At 38.5% G+C, this 20,766-nt stretch overlaps 1 protein-coding gene across 3 annotated transcripts in view; it reads right to left on the bottom strand.

The window, feature by feature from the left end:
- Positions 1-956: 956 nt before the first annotated feature.
- The window catches only part of UBE3C (ubiquitin protein ligase E3C), a 239,318-nt gene continuing 219,508 nt past the window's right edge, over positions 957-20,766 (bottom strand). For 2 of the 3 annotated variants that reach the window (XM_023727980.1, XM_004372762.2), the window contains exons 22-23: positions 17,679-17,809; positions 3,627-5,726 (exon numbers count right to left, since the gene is read on the bottom strand). In XM_023727980.1, coding sequence (XP_023583748.1) covers positions 5,556-5,726; positions 17,679-17,809 — 302 coding nt within the window. In that variant the 3' untranslated portion in view covers positions 3,627-5,555. Of the gene's footprint in view, positions 1,300-3,626; positions 5,727-17,678; positions 17,810-20,766 lie in introns of those variants that run through there. The other variant, XR_002823455.1, reaches the window with a different exon arrangement.

The following is a 20,766-nucleotide window of genomic DNA, read 5'->3' as shown; positions in this document are numbered from 1 at the left end:
GAAAGTGAAGAGGACTTGAAGCACTTACTGATGAAGATCAAAGACTACAGCCTTCAGTATGGATTACACCTCAACATAAAGAAAACTAAAATCCTCACAACTGGACCAATAAGCAACATCATGATAAACTTAGAAAAGATTGAAGTTGTCAAGGATTTCATTTTACTTGGATCCATAATCACCGTCCATGGAAACAGCAGTCAAGAAATCAAAGGATGTACTCCATTGCGCAAATCTGCTGCAAAAGACCTCTTTAAAGTGTTAAAAAGACGTCACTTTGAAGACTAAGGTGGCGCCTGACCCAAACCACGGTGTTTTCAATCGCCTCATATGCATGCAAAAGCTGGCAACGAATAAGGAAGACCGAAGGACTGACACCTTTGAATTATGGTGCTGGCGAAGACTATTGAATACATGGGCTGCCAAAAGAACAAACAAATCTCTCCTGGATTAAGTACAGCCAGAATGCTCCTTAGAAGTAAGGATGGAGAGACTAAGTCTCACATTCTTTGGACAGGTTATTAGCAGGGATCAGTTCCTGAAGAAGGTCATCATGCTTGGTAGAGTAGAGGGTCAGCAAAAAAGAGAAAGACCCTCAATGAGATGGACTGACACAGCGGTTTTAACAATGGGCTCAAGTATAACAACAATTTTGAGGATGATGCAGGACCGGGCTGTGTTTCATTCTGTTGTACACAGGGTTGCTATGAGTCAGAACCTACTTGACAGCACCTAACAACAATAAGTCTGTGATATCAAACCACTTCAGGCAACAAGTTAAAAAAGCTTCTATTGCCTTTATAATACATTCACGTCAAAAGCATTTCTAATTTTCATCTTACCATCAGAACATTCCTGTGAAACAGGAAAGTATGTAGATTATCCCCATTTCACAGATACATAATCTCTGAAGCATAAAGTATTTAGGCTTAAGAACGTGCCCTTGGATCTTTTCTGGGAGGAGAGGACTTTGGGTGGTAAGTGACTTCCTAGAGATTCCCAGTGGGATCCTATCTCCAGCCTCACCCCATCACCTCAGCTCTATTTTTCCCACCTGGGCCTAGCTGGTCACCAAGTCTCTTGAGGTCATCAACTTCATCCATCACTGAAGCACTAGCAGAGTCTTCTAAATCTAGACCAGGCATGCCAAAGTAAAGGAACAGCTTAACTACTTACCCATTGTTCTGGGAGTACAGATAATTTCCCACTAAAATAAATCCCACAGGGAATCTGTTGTTTGGTGGCTGTATTATTTCAGACATGGATCATTGGCTACTTGTATTGCTTTTTGATCTGTAACTTGAAAGAAACGACTATTTTAAATTTTTGTTTGCTTTTTGTCTTGGCTGTAAGAAATCAGACAAACATTAGCTTTGGTCAGCTGATATTAGGATCCTATTCTAGGCTCTGAATTTGTATTTTATTTGCATTATTACATGCCTTTGGAAACCCTGGTGGTATAGTGGTTAATATCTATGGCTGCTAACCAAAAGGTCAGCAGCTTGAATCCACCAGGCCCTCCTTGGAAACTCTATGGGGCAGTTCTACTCTGTCCTACAGGGTCACTATGAGTTGGAATCAACTCGATGGCAATGAAGTATATGCTTTCAGTTGTTTAATGTATGAGGCAGCTTAAATATTAAAAAATTATTTCAATCCCGAGGGACATCTAGGTCAACTGGCATAACATAGTTCATAAACACAACATTCTACATTCTACTTTAGTGAGTAGTGTTTGGGGTCTTAAAAGCTTGTGAGCGGCCATCTAAGATACAATTATTGGTCTCTTTCTGTCCAGAGCAAAGGAGAGTGAAGAAAACCAAAGACTCAAGGAGACAATTAGTCCAAAGGCCTAATGGACCACAGGAACCGTAGCTTCCACTAGCCTGGGACCAGAAGAGCCAGATGATGCCCAGCTACCACTACCAACCATTCTGACCAGGATCACAATAGAAGGTCCTGGTTAGAGTGGGGAAAAAACTGTAGAACAAAATTCAAATTCATAAAAAAGATTAGATTTACTGGTCTGAGGCTGGAGGAGCCCTTGAGACTATAGCCCTAAGACACCCTTCTAACTTGGAACTGAAGTCATTCCCGGAGATTACCTTTCAGCCAAACAATAGGTCTACTGTGAGCAGCCATCTAAGATACCCCACTGGTCTCACCCCTTCGGGAGCAAGGGATAATGAAGAAAACAAGATATAAGGGAAAGATCAGTCCAAAGCACAAATGGACTACAACTACCATGGCCTCCACCAGACTGTGTCCAGTACAACTAGATGGTGCCCGGCTACCACCACTGACTGCTCTGACCGCGATCACAACAGAGGGTCCCGGACAGAGCTGGAGAAACATGTAGAACAAAATTCTAACTCACCAAAAAAGACCTGACTGACTGGTCTGACAGAGACTGGAGAAACCCCGAGAGTATGCCCCCCAGACATCCTTTTAGCTCAGTAATGAAGTTACTTCTGAGGTTCACCCTTCGGCCAAAGGTTAGACAGGTCCATAAAACAAAACGAGACTAAAGAGGCACAATAGCCCAGGGACAAGGACTAGAAGGCAGGAGGGGACAGAAAAGCTGGTAATAGGGAACTCAAAGTCAAGAAGGGACAATGCTGGCATGCTGTGGGGTTATTAACCATTGTCATAAAAGAATATGTGTACTAACTGTTCAATAAAAAACTATTTGTTCTGTAAACCTTCATCTAAAGTACAATTAGAAAAAAAAAAAGACAGGCCTATAAATAAACAATAATACACGTGAGGAAAGTGCTCCTTAGAACAACCATCTATATGCGACCAAAAGGGTAACATAGGCCTAAACGCTAAGATGAGAAGGCAGGAAGGGGCAGGAAAACCAGATGAGAATGGAAATGGGGAACTCAGGGTGGTAACGGGGAGACTGCTGACACATCATGGGGATTGCAACCAATGTCATGGAACAATCTGTGTATAAACTACTGAATGGGAAACTAATTTGCTCTGCAAACCTTCACTTAAAGCACATTAAAAAAAAAAACTAAAAAAAAATTTGACGTTCGTAACTCACTTCTTCAAGAAGTTTTCTTGCATAATTAACCCTACCTTAATCCTTCCTGTACTCCAAATCTAATGGGCATTTATATATGTTTGACACATTATTCTGTACCTCCTCCTCTATTTTAATAAGTGTAAATATCGGGTAAATATGTCTGACTGAATAAACTGTGTGCCAGGGATCGTGTCACTTGTTTTTAACACACTGCACTTTTGAATAAACTAGTCTCCAATATCTTAGCAGCACTAAGGTTGTTTGAACACTGTAGTTCGATAATGCTGCCTTACTGAGCTTATGAAGGACACAAAAACAAAGATAAATTTAGGTTTGGCACAAAATTACTAGCAATAAGCAGAAGAGAATGTGGAACAAACAAAATATTGATAAAAAGGAGAATCTTCCTTCAGGAATAGTTTCTCAAAAACTTAATGTTAAATCTGACAAGAGACCTGGGAAGATGACACTTATCACTGGTGGAGCCCTGGCTCCTCGGGCAACCACCACCGGGGAAACCTTTGCACAGCTGTGCATGCTGGTAATTCATTTTATAGATTAACCTGCTTAGAGCATGTCTCTCTCTCTCTCCTTTCAAAGGCTATTTCAGATGATATGCAGTAATCTATCATATATATGATTTTGAATATTATTATTTTGTATTGACTGATGGCATTTTAAACACCTGTGATAAAACTAGCTAGTACTTAAAAGCTGTGGTTTCACTAGGGAAGAATATAACCAATCACGATGATTTGGGGGTATGACTACAACACAATCTTGAAGGGAAAAAATATTTAATGCAAATATTTAGCCATTGGAATATACAAATAAATAAGCTCAAAACAGCTGAGAAAAAACTAAAGTGTAATTGTCAATTTTTCTTCAGTCCCAAATATTCCACATTCAAAATACTGATAATAAAATATACAAATTAACTAATAAGTAAAGAAGATATAGAACATTCAACATCAAACAACCTAAGGTAAAAATAAAAACCAAAGACAAAACCCTAATTATTTTATTTCTGTATATCAAGACTACAAATAGCATTTAAACACTTAATTTATTATTCAAATTAAGAAATTACACACTTTGTTTTGATAATGGTCACTGTCTTAAAAGTGTCATTCACTTTTCCTGCATTTAGAAGTACAGTATATTGCTAATTATGGTCAATTAAATATGACATCCAACAGAGCCTCCAGTGACAGGAGAAGAGCTGACACAGAAGAGATGAGTAAGAATTTAGATTCCTTCCCCCAACACGAGCAAAATCGCTCCGCTTTCATAGCTGGTGTTCTGAAATGTGCTCCATTTGGAATGACGGAAATCACAAAGCAACACAAATCAGGTCCTGATAAAGTGCCTTATTACTAGAGAACTAGCAAATGTTCTTTCTTCCCTAGAAATACGTTCAGTAACTCCCCCATCGCCTTGTCAGAGCAGCACTGCTCAGGGAAGGAGAAGGGTGCAAAAGCATGGTGACTTACCCAGATTACACCTGGTAAGACAGGTCTGCACAGACCAAAGTGATAAGGAAGGTGAGCAAAGACATGGAAAGAAGCTGGCCACAGCAGGCTTCAGATATAAAGGATAAAGCCTGCTACTTTGGTTTAAATGACTTTTAATAGGTGTTACAGTGTATATCTCCCCAAATCATTATTTACTGAAGGTAACACATCTGCCATAGGAACTGGATAGAGCCCCCCCACCCCCCAAAGCTCTACAGGCACGAAGTGGAGACAGAACTCTAACAGTGAATGAAGTGTATGTCTCACATCCACAGGAAGTAATATCTAACTCATCATGATGCAGGTCAATGTTATACTTAAAATAAGCATGCTAGTCCCATGTTTGGGAAATGGCTTAACACACACAAATAATATATTATCATTGTTACCTATTTTCCAAACCTAACCACTTTGGGCAAAGGCAGCAGGAAAAAAAAAATGCCTTTAGTTTTAACAAGTAGGCTTGTAAACAATCTAACCACATAAGAAGCACTGAGGCCCCCTGAAAGCAAGCATTCTCAACCCCTCCGACCCTGTATCTCAACGAGTATTTTCTCTGTAGCTTGTGTAGCCCAGTCTAACACAGTAAGCAATGTGCTGCATTTTGCAGGTATACTGTCAGCTCAGGAAGGTGTTTATAATTTGATCATCACAAAGCCAAAGCTTCATCTTTGGTTAATTTCACTGAGTTGTCACTAGTCTTAAAACTGTGCTCTTCTTGGCAAAATCACTAAATCAGCCACGTGGCACATAATATTTTTTATGTTAAGTTATTTGAAAAGCAATGTCCATCTAAATAAATGACCATGGCTTAATAAAAACCATTTAAAAAATTAAGGGAGGAAGAAATGATGGAAAGAAGGAAGAGGGGAACTTAAGAGGGCATCTGTAAGAAGGGAGAGTGGCAGAAACCCAGCCGAGAGCCCTGCTGGTCTGGTGGAAGTGCTGCTTACGTAGGAGGCACTGGTAATTCTCTGTAGAGTGTCAGGTCCAACACAGGTTTCAGCTCAGCTCAATTCAAACCCAGCAGCACATTCAATAGCATACAGAAGTTTACTTCGTAAAAGTGTCTCGTCATAAAATTCAGGGAGCTTTAGCAGGTTCATGCAGGTACTGGCAGTGGGGAGCCGCTCTAGGTCAGAGCCTCCATTGTGAATGCAAAATGCAGGATACAATTCCTGAAAAACAATACAGAAACAGGACACTGTTTTTGAAAACTATAACCTTAAATAAAAAACAAAAACAAACAACCATGCAAAACTGGCTTGCTTCAATCAGTAATAAGATATTGTTGCTGTGACAGATTCCCAAAAGAGTACTGGCTTTTTTTGTTTGGGGGTGGGCACTAAAATTTCGCTGTAAATTATACCAAATAGTGTGCACTATACTTCATGTCAGTTTGTCATACTGTGGTGGCTTGCATGTATGCCACTGGTTTTTGAAATACAAGAAGGGTCACCCATGGGTACAGGTTTCAGTGCAGCTTCCAGACTAAGACAGACTAGGAAGAAAAGCCTGGAGATCTATTTCCAAAAATTAGTCAATGAAAATCCTATGGTTCACAACGAAACCTTGTCTGATATAGTGCTGGAAGATGAGCCCCCTAGGTTGGAAGGCACTCAAAATGCTCCGTGGCCACAACAATGGACTCAAACATACCAATGATTATGAAGATGGCACAGGGCCTGACAACGTTTTGTTCTGTTGTACACGGGGTCACCATGAGTTAGAGCTGACTTGATGGCAACTAACAACCTACTTCAAACATCAACAGTGCATAGATACAACCTTCATTCATGGGCAACAATCTTTTCAGTGATGACAGACACTAAAGATTTTATTTTTTTGTCTTTAAAAAATTAGTTTTAAACGTAAAAAGGTAGAATATTTATACATATTTGCTTATATTAAAAAACAGGAAAGACAAAAAACTACCTACGAAGGGGGGAAGGAACAGGGTGGAGAGGACAGCGCAGTAAGCTAGTCTCCAAATGAGTCTGGTTTTGTAGATCTGACTTTGAACCATGTGTATGTATATATGAAAAAACTACACAACCAATACAATAAAAATGGGAGAAAAAAGCAATCTCTGTAAATTAAGAGCAAAACGAAACAAATGAACCTATTCATGAGTTGGTAGTTTAATCACCAGAAAGGAACTATTTTAAGTGTTTTACAACTGCAAAGAAATCTTAAACTGTTTCCAAAAATGTTACCATAGTAAATATTGTTCTAAAACCACTATGGTATTATACATAACTATTATACAGCTATGCAGTATATAACTATAACTATTATAATAGAGAGTATTATAGGATTAAGCGTGCTTAATGAGCTAAAAAGAATTAAGATTATCATTGGTAAAAAATCAAAGAAATAAAAACCTTATCAGCCTAAATTTGAACTGGAAATATTAGTTTGAACTTGTGATGTATTTTTCTCTTAGAGAAAAAACCATACTTATGTCCCAGTCTGTCCACTGAAAAGGCCTGGAAACAATAGCCAACCCAGCAGCAATGAGCAGAACCAGTGCCCAGACTGTGATCTCTAAGGGCACATTTCCCAAAAGGAAACAAGGCTCCTTGGAAAAAATCTGAATCCAGATGTGGGCCAGGAAGTGTATAAGACAAAGCATAAGTGTTAATATCTTGTTATACCAGAAACCAAGAAAGCTATCAAAATTCCTTAGATCGTGTCAAAAAGACTCAGGAGCCAACTTGAAGGAATGCCCTTGTCCAAAGATGGGGCTATTTGAATATCGGAAAGAATAACTGCAATGGACTGAAGTGCATGAGATGTTAAAACCCATGAGTTCATAATGGTAACCAAACAGCTGATGAGGGAGTTTTTCTTTGTAGAAAATACCAGCTAATAAATAAGGAAATGATATAATGGATCTAGGCAGTAATCATAAATGGCTGCTAAAATCATTAGGTGAAAGGGTGATGAAGACTTTTATAATAGATGTATCAGGATGGCAACATCTGAACCCACAGATGGACCTTAGCATCTCAAAGAGACAACTCAGAAGTTCTGTGTCTCCAGCAGCTGATGGGAGGAAATACAAAGCACACAACATTCTCTGTGAAATATTATTGCTCAAACAGGAAAATTCAAACCCTGGTGGTACAGTGGTTAAGAGCTCAGCTGCTAACCAAAAAAGGTCAGCCATTCAAATCCACTAGCTGCTCCTTGGAAACCCTATGGGACAGTTCTATTCTGTCTTACAGGGTCGCTATGAGCTGGAAGTGACTCAACGGCACCTAACAACAACATCATGTGAATAAACCTTGAGAACTGGAAGTATACAGGATATACAAAGAAGCAACTCAGTTTTTTCATCAAATAAAACAAGGGAAAATAAAAGAGATAGATCCTACAGATAAGAAGAGATCAGAGATTAAAGATTAAAGACACGCATCCATCAAATGCAATGTATGGACTGTGGCTTGTTTGTACCAGGATCCAAACAATTTAAAAAAAAAAATCATGAGACAATCAGTACAAACAGTATAAATAGTAATTTATAAATTACACTCCAACCATGGTAGTGGAAAAGGGAGAGGAGAACAAGACCGAGAGCGACAGGTGGCGCGCCCGAGCCGTCTCACAAAACACGACAGGCCCCAGCTGACCTAAACTGCATTTCTGCTCCATCTGTTTCATCTACACGAGGAATTAAAACTATATTTTATCATGTGGACAAAAGTGAGGAAGAGCCCAGTCCTCAAAACGCTCTAAAGAGACCGATGCCTCTTATTATCAATCTGCTAAATTTCCCTACTGTTAAGTCCAATATAAACATTTAAAAAAATATATGTGGCCTGTAATATGGGCTGAAAAAAGGCCATCTTTTTTTTCCTAATTACAGTTTACATGCTACTTTAAATCTCTAGTAAAAATGTTACAACAGAAAGCAAAAGAGAACCAGAAAGAACACTTTTTACATTTATTATTAAGCATTTTGAGTACATGAGGGTAATAATTTTCTCATATGCTTAAATAAACTAAAAGCATCAAATGTTTGAAACAGAAAAGACCCTCTGAAGGCAGAGGGCAGTGAGTGCTGGGAAAGTGATTGGGTAAATAGAAATCCTGAAATGTATTTTGCAGTTAAATGCCACATTTTAGTGTTACTTTCATAATGCTAACTGAATTTTCTACTTTGAGTCTTGAAACTAAAAAAATGAAGTTCTTCTTTGAAATCTGAGTCAAGGGCACTATTTCATGCATAATTAAATACAGCACAGCAGGAATTTGCATTAATTCAGAGTGAGGAAAATCGCCGATTTATTATGTGACCTGATGGCAACTTAACAGTTTCTACAGCACTTTAATGATTTTTTTGCCTGTAACAATCACATTTATTAAACATATTAAACTTTAATTAGCTTTAGCAAATGTTATTCATCTCCAATAATCTGGCACTAAGGAGTTTCATAACTTTTAAATTATGCATCCTTGCCTGTGCTATTTATAGCATTTCAACTGAAAGGCATTCTATTCTCCCCTCTTAAAACGGAATGAATTCTGGCAGCCCTTTTATCAGGCACACTGCACTAACAGGAAAGGCTGAGTATTAAGGTGATTTTTCCAAATTTGGTGTCTAACTTATGACAACTGCAAGAATAATTATTATGGAAAACTGAATCAAATTTCACACTTAATATATGCTGAATACTGAAAAAAGTCCAAACCAGAAAGAATGTCTCACGGTTTCCAAAAAAGTATTATTCACTGTACAACAATAACTAAGTTATCATTATCAGAGGATAAGAGAATTTTTACTATAATTCTATTAGGGATTTTAAAAGTGAATGTGAATTCCTACATTTTTCCTCCAAACATGTAACACTCATACAGTGAAGCTATCAAGGCATGAACCTTAAGGTACTACAAAGGTAAAGATGATTTTTAGTACTTCTACACTGCCATTTTACCATGGACTCTTTTACTAGCTATCAGAATGTCTAGTACCTATTGCTTCCAGCAAAACTTTTTAATTTTTGTCATTGTCAACATCATTGGGATTAACTAACCAGTAAAAAAAAAAAAACCCAAATCTGTTGCTGTCGAGTTGATTCTGACTGATAGCGACCCTACAGGACAGAGCAGAACTGCCCAATAGGTTTTCCAAGGAGCGGCTGGTGGACTTGAACCACTGACCTTCTGATTAGCAGCCTAAGCTCTTAACCACTGCACCACCAGGGCTCCAACTAACCAGTAGCTGGCAAAAACTCTGAGTCTTTCAGTCTGTTTTAATGGGGCAGGTTCTCCAAAGTTCCTTTCTTGACACTAGAAGCTTAATTTTCTTTTTCATTTTTTAAAACTGTGCTTTAGGTGAAGGTTCACAGAGCAAATTAGTTTCCCATTAAACAGTTTATATGCAAATTGTTCCATGACATAGGCTGCACTCCTTGCAATGTGTCAGCACTCTCCCCCTACCACTCAGTTCTCCATTTTTAATTTTCTTTTTCTAGGTTTGGTATTTTCTTTTGAAACTGGAAGATACTAGAAGATGCTATGTCTCTCATAATATATACTATTAATCTAGTTACCTAACTGGATTAAAATATTAATATATAAGAATTTCCTTAATTTACGACTTTTTAAGGAGTCACTAGATGATAAAAAGTTTGGTTAAATAACATTTTATTGGCTCCATCTATTAGTGCTGTTCCCACACTTCACTTGTGTTTCTCCTGCTCTTCAGTCTCCAACACAGCAAGATTTCGCTAGAAGCCCAAGAGGAACCTAAAAGCAAAGGCATTTCTTTCCAGATTGTTGCCTGATTTTCATAAGACTCACAGAAGCCAATTTTTGTATGTGGTTATGGGGGCCAGTGCTTAAAACTATAACCCAGCCTGAAAGTCTTTTCTTTTTAATAGATGAATTTATCCCACATACATCCATTGTTGTACAGCCTTTCATTTTTATAGTTTCTATTTTATGATTCTTAATGTTACCTTTGTTTTCTGTATCTTAGTTGGCCTGTCTTATTTTGTGTGGCTGTTTTCTCCCTTCAATAATTTTGAAGACAGAGAAGTTATTTCAGTTCTATACAAAAAAAACGAACCCATGCCATTGAGTCGGTTTCCACTCACAGCAACCCTACAGGACAGAGTAGAACTGCCCCATAGGGTTTCCAAGGCTGTAATTCCTTATGGAAGCAGACTGGACATCCTTTTCCTGCAGAGTGGCTGGTGGGTTCAAACTGCGGAACTTCTGGTTAGCAGCCAAGCACTTTAACCACTGCACCACCATTATTTCTACTAATTAGTTCTAATAATCAATAATACTATTCACTAATAGGTTTAAACATATATCTTTATTATTTATTACTTCCAAAATATAACTGCCAATGGTTTATCTCCTATGAAAAATAAAATTACTTATATCACACCTCTATCCCATCTGGTACTTACTGGGATTTGTGTATTAATCTACTGATGTCAATTTTTAAAAACAGCTTAACTGAGGTATAACTAATATACTATAAAATTTCTCTATTTAAATGTACAATTCAATGATTTTGGTAAATTTATAGAGTTGTGCAATGATCACCACAGTTCAGTTTTACATTTCTATTTCCCCAAAATTTACTCCACCTCCAGCTCTAGGCTCTATCTCTGTAAATTTGCCTTTTAAAGACATTTCATGTATGCGGTGTGATGGTTAAGATTATGTGTCGACTTGGCTGGGCCATGATTCTCAGTGGTTTCGCAGCTATGTAGTCTGGCAGGTATGTAATGATGTAATCACCTCCATGATGAGATCTGCTATGAGCAGCCAACCAGTCGAAAGGGAGCTTCCTTGCGGGTATGGCCCGCATCCAATATATATGGACTTCCTGGTAAAGCTGGCTGGCTTTTGCTGACTCTGGATCCTGCATCTGATCTCCCGTTCTTGGGACATGAGCCAGCAGCCTGCCGTCTTACCTGCCAATCTTGGATTTGTCAGCCTCTGCAGTCTGTGAGCTAGCAGCCTGTCGTCCGACCTGCCGTTCTTAGGTTCATCAGCCCCTGCAGCTAAGTGAGTCACGAGAAGCCTCCAGCCTGATGCCTGACCCAAGGACTTGGGACTCTGCAGCCTCTACAACCGTGTGAGCCACTTCCTTGATATAAATCTCTCTCTTTATATATGCTTCATTGGTTTTGCTTCTCTAGAGAACCCAGCCTAAGATACCTGGTATCACACAATATTTGACTTTTCATGTATGGCTTCTTTCACTTAGCATAACGTTTGAGTTCATCTATGCTGCATGTATCAGTAATTCATCCTATTAAATTACTGTATAGTACTCCATTGCATGGATGTACCACATTTTGTTTATCCATCCACCAGCTGATGAATATCTGGATTTCCAGTGTTTTGCTAGTATGAATAATGCTGCTATGAACCTTTGTGTGAACATGGTATGAACATGTTCTCGTTCTCATCTGCCTTGAGAACATCACTAGGAGTGGAATTGCTGGGTTATAATTATAAGTTTAACTGTCAAACTTTTCCAGCAGTCATTAAAGTGGTCCCAGTTTCTCCAAATCCTCATTGTTCTATTGAGACTATAGCCGTTCTACTGGGTATGGTATCTGATGGTGGTTTTAACTTGCCATTTCTCTAATGACTAATGATGTTGAGGATCTTTTCATGTGCTTATTTGCCATCTGTATATCTTCTTTGGTAAAATGTCTATGTAAATCTTTTGTCCATTTTTAAATTGGATTGTTTGTCTTCTTATGAATGAGTTAAGAGTCCTTATATATTGTGGACGCAAGTCCATTATCAGATATATGAACTGAAAATATTTTCTCCCAGTCTGTAGCTTGTCTGTTTATTCTCTTAATGGTGTCTTTTGATGCAGAAAAGTTTTAAATTTTAATGAAGTGGAAGTTATCAACTTTTACTTTATGGATCATTCCTTTGGTGTTGAATCTCAGAACTCTATGCCCAAAAAGAGCACAAAGATTTTCTCCTAGATGTCTTTTTGTTTGTTTTGAAAGTTTAAAAAAAAAAAAGAAAAAAAATTTCTCTTCTGTGGCTATAATTTCTAGTTGCTTAAATATGATAATACATTAATAGATACAATGCTTACCAACAATTCTTTAAAAACTATAACTTTCTCATTGCTAAATTCTTCATTTTGATTTACTCTTTGGTTGGCTGGATATCTTCAAGTAGATTTCCTGGGAGGTATATTTGTTGTTGTTGGTAGGTGCCATTGAGTTGATTTTGACTCCACGACCCCATGTGACAGAGCAGAACTGTTTTCTAGGCTGTAATCTTTAGGGGAGCAGATTGCCAGGTCTTCCTCCCACAGAGTCGTTGGGTGGGTTTGAACTGCCAGCCTTTCAGTTAGCAGCCAAGTGCTTAACTGCTGCACCACCAGCGCCCCATGGAGGGTATATAGATGCTACATTTCCTGAGTTCCTATATATTTGAGACTGATGTTTTGCTGCTTTTGCAAATGAACGATAATTTGCCTGATAAAAGACTTACTGGGTCATACACAGCCTTTTAGAAATCAATGCTCTCTAGATATTGCTCTATCTACTGCACTGATTCTCAGTTGGGGTAGGTTTTGTCCATCAAGGGACATTAGGCAATGTTTGGGGACATTCGTGGTTGTCACAACTAGGTAGTGCAGAACAACTAGCATCTAGTGGGTAGAGGCTAGAGGTGCTGCTAAACGTCCAACAATGCACAAGGCAGCTTCCCACAACAAGGCATTAAATGATTACAAATGTCAACAGTGCTGAAGATGAGGAACTGTTCTACTGAGTTTTGGCTTTCAGTGTTGAGTACAAATTTAAGGCAAGCTTAATTTCTTTTTTCCTTTGTAGTTTAACTATTGTTTTTGCCTAGATGCTTGATGTTCTTCACTCTCTATTAATTTTTCCTGCAATGTAGTCCTTTTAATCTGAGGGTTACGGTTTTTCTTTCTTTTAAAACATTTTCTTCTATCTTTGAATAATTTTTATTCCACTCATTCTGTTCTTTTCTTCAGGAATACTGATTATCTGCATTTGGGCTCTTTGTCTATGATACACCTACTATTTTTCTCTAAACACTCTGATCTTGGTGCTTTTCTTCTGTATTGTGATATTTTTTCAAGACTGTCTGCTATATCACTCATATGATCTACAGTTTTTATTCTATTGCTCATGGCATCTATTTCTAACATCATCAAATTCTACAATGGTTTTATTTTGTTCTTTCTTTTGTTAATCTGGAGCGATTTCTTCTTCAATTTTCTTGTGTTGGTATGTGTCACATTTCTTCATACTCCCATGCTGGAATTTTTAAAGTATTCATTCACCTTGATTAGGGCATATTTTATGTGGATTTGTTATCTGACCAGAGATGGTACAGGTGATCTTTAATACCCCTTCCTGTATGAGTACCATTAAGGGGCAGGATGCTAATATTCTCTGTCCAGTTGTCACTAAGCTGCTTGTAGAGGAACAGGGGTTGAAGAGGGGGCAGCTTCAGCCCCAGGACATTTTTCCTCACACTTTGTTTCCTAATTTGTTTCTTTTTTTGGCACCAGAAGTGATTTCAATTCTGGAGAGGGAATAGGAGAGTTTGCTCTTGGATGTCAGATGTTATACTCTGGAACTAGGTAAGCTGGCAAGGGGTTGACCTGATCTGGAAACCCAAGCTCAGGCTAGTTGGGTCAGTGGCGATTTTGCTTTGTACAACTCCAGTCAACAGATACAAAGCTGGAGTCCAGCCTATTTGTTTTTAGGCTCTCCTTGCTCCACAACTCCTCTGACCTACTGTCCCATGTCAGCAGGGCTAAATATCTCATGGCTATAAGATTGCTCATCTAGGCCTGCCTGCCCCTTTACATAATAGTAATTGCTGGGGACATACAGGCAAAAGGGAGTCTAACCCTCAATGTTGTTGTGTGCCATCGAGTAAATTCCGAGTCATAGCGACCCTACAGGTTGAACAGAACTGCCCCATAGGGCTTCCTAGGATGTAATCTTTATGAGAGCAGATCGCCAGGTGTGACGGTTAAGGTTGTGTGTCATCTTGGCTGGGCCATGATTCTCAGTGGTTTGGCAGTCATATGATGTTGTGATCACTTCCATGATGAGATCTGATATAATGTGATCACCTCCATGATGGGATCTGCTGAGTAGCCAATCAGTTGAAAGGGAATTTCCTTGGGCGTGTGGCCTGCACTGAATATAAGCAGCCATTCTGGCAAGGCTCATGGTTTTGCTCACTAAAAACAGACAAAAACAAACTCGTTGCCGTCGAGCTGATTCTGACTCATAGCGACCCTACAGGACAGAGCAGAACTGTTCCATACGGTTTCCAAGGAGCAGTTGGTGGATTTGAACTGCCAACCTTTTGGTTACCAGCCAAGCTCTTAACCACTGTACCACCAGAGCTCCTAATCTTTGACAGAGGTACAAAAATTAGGCGGGGAAGATGTCTACAGGTATGTGGACCTGTCTAAAATCTACAATCTGGCATCACAGCATATACTATAGGATAAGCTGGGTGCCCACGCTTAGAGCAGGTAACAAAAACTATTAGACATTAGGCTGGAACATCTTTTCTCTTCAATTATTTTCCTTTAAATATGCTATAACAGACATCAAAACCATCACAACCTCTAAATGAACTATAATCATTTCAAAGACCCCTCAAAGGAGGACAGTAGCACATTGTGCAAATTCTAGGAATGCTGTTTCTTCCTCCTCTTTATTATATATGAATAAGAGAACTGACCATATTAATTGCCAACATCAAACAGATACAAGTCTAGTTTTTTCAGATACCACCAACATCCAAAATGTGACACTGTTATCAGTAATGAAAGGAAAATAAACTGATAAGAAACGCTTTATGTACTGAAAGACAATGCTACTGATACATCTTTAGCAAGGAATGTACTCTGTGTGAGTTTGTCAGCATTAAAACTCACTTGTGTTGATTCATTCAGATTCTCTCACCTGGTCACCTTTTCAACCAACATCATACACGTGACACAGTAAGGGATACAGACCATTATTAAACATAACTATGCTAACTGGTCCATGTAGGAATTAAATTTAAGACCTCTGCTCTCACAGCTAACCAAATAACATTTTGCCAAAACTTTCCTTTAAAGATCAAAGCTAGGTTATAATTGTAGCATTTCCTAACAAGATATTATTTACCAGGGAATTAGATAACATTTGGAATGACGGCTGATAAATATTTGCCAATACTAATATAATTTTGGGGGAAAGCATCCCTGGGGATCATCAAATCTACTTCCCCCCACATTTTAGTTGAGAAAGTTTATGTTTAATAGCTCAAGGTTTCTGAGTCTTTTTTCTCTCTTCACGTAAAAACAAAGGTAACACAATCAGTAAGGTTTAAAAAAAAAGGAAGAGACCTATTGGAATATTTTGTTTTTGTTATATAAGCTATTACTAATAAAAATCTTTCACAGCGGGATGATAAAATTTCCTACAAAACAGGATTGAGATGCCACGGATTTATGGGTCCATGCAGGGTAGGTGAGAACTGTGTGGAAGGGAAAACAGGGAAGGAGTGGCACTTAGAATACAAACCCAAACAAGTGAGTTTAATTGTATTTCAAATGTATTAAATAACCACATTAAAGAAAAACCAAACAAAAAGAACTGATCCATGTAACCTCTGAAAACAGTATTTTGACTATATACTGTTAAAGACAAAAAGAGCCCATATATCTTGAACTTTACTAGGCTTGTTTCTCATAGTAGGTAGGAATTCTGAAAATCCTTTTGTGTATATTGAAAGACTGAGCAAATGACTGAATGTGCTGATGATCTTGGGAGCCTATGTTCTCCCAGCTGGGAGAGGAGACAGAAATGGGGAGCGAGGGAAGGCAAGGAACGGCTCAGTGGCATCAGAATGGAAGCATCAGTAAGAATTTGTGATTAAAACAGTTAACAACCACACACACACAGTTTCCTACTTTGTCTGCTGAAAAGGGCCTAGAAGCAGAAGATTCAGGAGCAAGCACACCTGGCATCCAAACACACCAAGAGGCCTTAGAAAATCCTCAGATTTCAGGGCTGGACAGAGGAACAGAAGACGAATCTGGAGTATCTTCTGCTAGAAAAGCACAAAGGCTCAAAAATGGATGACGGCATCTCAAAAAGACATAGGACCAGTTTGAAGCGGCTCCAACTGTCCAGATTTGGGATAATTTGAGCATAAAAACAGATAATGACAAAACCAGATTATAGCCCATATAAAATAAGATAGGGAGAGAAGGAGAAAAGCAAGGCTCTCCTTACTATACCAATTAATAAATGCAGACGGGAGGATAATGTTTTGTAACTCACAGAGTAATAAATAATTCAGGTAAGACTCACCAATGGATGCTAAAATTATTGGCTGAAAGTCTTATGAAGAACAGGGTATATCTGCATAGTTTCAAACTATCATTCCCCAAATTACTTATTAATCACAATGGAAAAAACAGCAACTTTACAGTGGAAAAACCACTGATCTATGTACTATTCTTGCCATAAATGCTTAAACAGAATCTAATCATGAGACAACCCATTTTCAGGGGACAGTCTCAAGATCATGTGCCTATACTCTTGTAAAATGTCAAAGACAGAGACTGAGGGAAACTAGAGACACGACAAATGCCATGTGCCATCCTAGACTGCAGTCTAGATTGGGGAAAACAAATTCTATAAAGGATATTATGGGAAAATGGAAAAATTTAAGTATGGACTACAGATGAGATGAGTGGCTCTCAAACTTTAAAAAAGCACCAGAATACCCGAAGGGCATTTAAAATTTAAAATTGTTCAGCCTTAGCCCTACAGTTTCTGACTCAGCAGGTCTCTGTGGGGCCTGAAAATTTTCATTTCTAACAAGTTCTCGGCTAATGCTGAAGTTGATGGTCCCAGGACTACACTTCAAGAACCACTGGATTAGATAATAGCATTTTATCACTATTAAATTTTCCTATTTTTGCTAATTTAATTGTGTTTATATAAGAGAATGTTTTTATTCTTAGGAAATGTGGAAAGTATGTGCTGAGATATTTGGGGGATAAAGGGACATGATGTCTGCAACTTGCTTGTAATTGGTTTTTTAAAGCAAAAGGCATGAAAGTTGGATACCTTAAATCCCAAGAGAGGGGGTCGAGAACAACTTGTTACAAACTTGAGCAGCTTGCGCTTTTCTTCATCAGTGAAACCCTCCACAACTCTCCAAAAGGTTTTAATTACAGGGTGGTCTGCAGAATAGCCTCCTATGATAAAATGAACAGTATTTTATTAAAAACAAGGTAACTGTAAAAGCAGAATTCTCCTAAAGGCACTAGAGCAACTAACTTAGAAGGGGGTCTCCTTCACATTTTTCATGCTTGTCACAGTGATGGAGGGCAGCTCACAGCTGAAAGCCAATTCTAAAGACCACCCCCCGCCACCTTTATCATGGGCAAAGTACAAAAGGGAGAAACTACTGCAGGACCAAAGTAGACAAAGGCAGGAATAAGGAACACCCTGTAGTTATGAGATGAGCACTGGCAGCAAAAGACACTGCTACTTATAGTTCTTAATCTAGTTAAGTGCTCCCTAAAACTAAAATAATCACCATGTATTGTCCCCTCATTGTTAATATACTACAGAAATAACATCAATAAAAAAACCTTAAGTGCATTAATTGGAACCAAAATGAATATGATAATATTTTAAACCTATTTACTGGAATAGATAAAATCATTAAAGGTATAAGCTTTCAGCACAGACAGGGTAATGCAAACAACCCAAGACAATTTCTTGGCAAAGGAAAAGGTTAGCTTGATTTCATTTTTTAAACTTATGACTTGATAGTGGGGACAATGTGACCTTAGGTATTACTTGCCTTTACATAAAGATTAGAGTCCAAATTTAGAGCAATACAAATGAATTACAGAAAGAGGGGACATATACATACATATACATACATGTGTAAATGATTTTAGCAAATTTATAGTTGGATAAACATCACTACAATCAAGTTTCAGAACACTGATCTGCTTTTACATATGTTTCACATAAACAGAATTACATAATACGGAGTCCTCTGCATCTGGCTTCTTCCACTTCCCATAATATTTTTGTAGCAATATTCATTCCTTTCAATTGCTGAACAGTATTCCACTGTAAGCATGCACAACATTTTCTTTATTCAGTCCCCGAGTGGTGGATATTTGGACTGTTTTGAGTTGCTGGCTATTATGAAGAATGTTTCTATGAAAGTCTGCATGCATGTTTTTGTATGAACATGTTTCCATTTCTCTTTGGTACACTCCCAGGGGTGGAACTGCTGGCAAGTTTGTGTTTAACTTTTTAAATAACTGGTAAACTTTCTCAAAGTGGCTCTACCATTTACATTCCCACCAGTCACGAGAGTTCCATTTTCTCCACATCTTCCCTACCACTTAGTATTGTTCATCTTTTTGATTACAGCCCTTCTACTGGGTGTGTAGTGGTATCTCATTTGGATTTAATTTACATTTCCCTAAGGACTAATGGTGTTGAACACCTCTTCATGCTCTTATTGGCCTACTGGCCATTCAATATCTTCTTTAGTTAAACATCCTTTTGTTTTGCCTGTGTTTTTTTAAATTGGATTGTTTATATATATAACTATATATTTTGGACAAATCTATACTCAGATATGTAACTTGAAAATTTTCTCCCAATCTGTGGTTTGTCTTTTCATTTTTTTTTTTTTCAATCATGCTTTAGATAAAAGTTCACAGCTCAAGCCAATTTCTCATACAAAAATTTATACACACATCATTATGTGACACTAGGTGCAATCCCCACAACGTGACAACATACACCCCCTTTCCACCCCAGGTTTCCTGCATCTATCCAACCAGCTCCTGTCCCTTCCTGCCTTCTCATCCTGCCTCCGGACAGGAGTCACCCATTTGGTCTCATGTATCTGCTTGAACCAAGAAGTACACTCTTCACGAGTATTATTTTATGTTTTATAGTCCAGTCTAATCTTTGTCTGAAGAGTAGGCTACAGGAATGGTTTTAGCTCTGGGTTAACAGAGTGTCGGGGGCCACGGCTTTGGGGGTTCCTCCGGTCTCAGTCAGACCATTAAGTCTCGTCTTTTTACGTGAATTTGAGCTTTGCTCCGCACTATTCTCCTGCTCCATCGGGGACTCTCTGTTGTGTTCCATGTCAGGGCGGTCATTGGTGGTAGCTGGGCACCATCTAGTTCTTCTGGTCTCAGGCTGACGGAATCTCTGGCTTATGCTGCATTTTGTCTCTTTGGCTAATATTTTCCTTGTGTCTTTGGTGCTCTTCATTCTCCTTTGCTCCAAGTGGGTTGGGAACAACTGACGCATCTTAGATGGCCACTCACAAGCTTTTAAGACCCCAGATGCCACTTACCAAACTGGGATGCAGAATATTCTCTTAATAAATTTTGTTATGTTAATTGACCTAGATAGCCTCTAAAATCATGGTCCCTAGACCTCAGCCCCTGCTACTCTGTCCCTCGAAGTGTTGACTTATGTTCAGGAAACTTCTTAGCTTTTGGTTTAGTCCAGTTGTGCTGACTTCCCCTGTATTGTCCTTCCCTTCACCTAAGATGATTTTTGTCTACTATCTGGTGGCTCAGTAGTTAAAGAGTCTGGCTGCTAATCAAAAGATTGGCAGTTCAAATCTACCAGCTGCTCCTTGGAAACCCTATGGGGCAGTTCTACACTGTCTTAGAGGGTCGCTATGAGTTGGAATCAACTCCACGAAAATGGGTTTGGTTTTTTTTTTGGTTATCTAGTTAGTGAATTCCCCTCTCCCTCCCTCCCCACCCTCATAACGTTCAAAGAATGTTTTCTTCTGTGTTTAAATCTTTTCTTGAGTTCTTATAATAGTGGTCTCATACAATATTTGTCCTTTTGCGACTAATTTCACTCAGCATAGTGCCTTCCAGATTCATCCATGTTGTGAGATGTTTCGCAGATTCATCATTTTCTTAATGATGTCTTTTGATGCACAAAAGCTTTTAATATTTTCCTAAGTAAAAAAAAAAAATTTTTTTGGAGCCCTGGTGGTGCAGTGGTTAAGCATTTGGCTACTAACCAAAAGATCAGCAGTTTGACAACAGTGAATCTGTGAACCATCTCATAACATGGATGAAACTGGAGGGCATTATGCTGAGTGAAATAAGTCAATCACAAAAGGACAAATATTGTATGAGACCTC

Source organism: Trichechus manatus, unplaced genomic scaffold (genome assembly GCF_000243295.1).
Source record: "Trichechus manatus latirostris isolate Lorelei unplaced genomic scaffold, TriManLat1.0 scaffold00020, whole genome shotgun sequence".
Lineage (NCBI taxonomy): Eukaryota > Metazoa > Chordata > Mammalia > Sirenia > Trichechidae > Trichechus > Trichechus manatus.
This window is presented reverse-complemented; position numbering and strand designations above follow the sequence as displayed.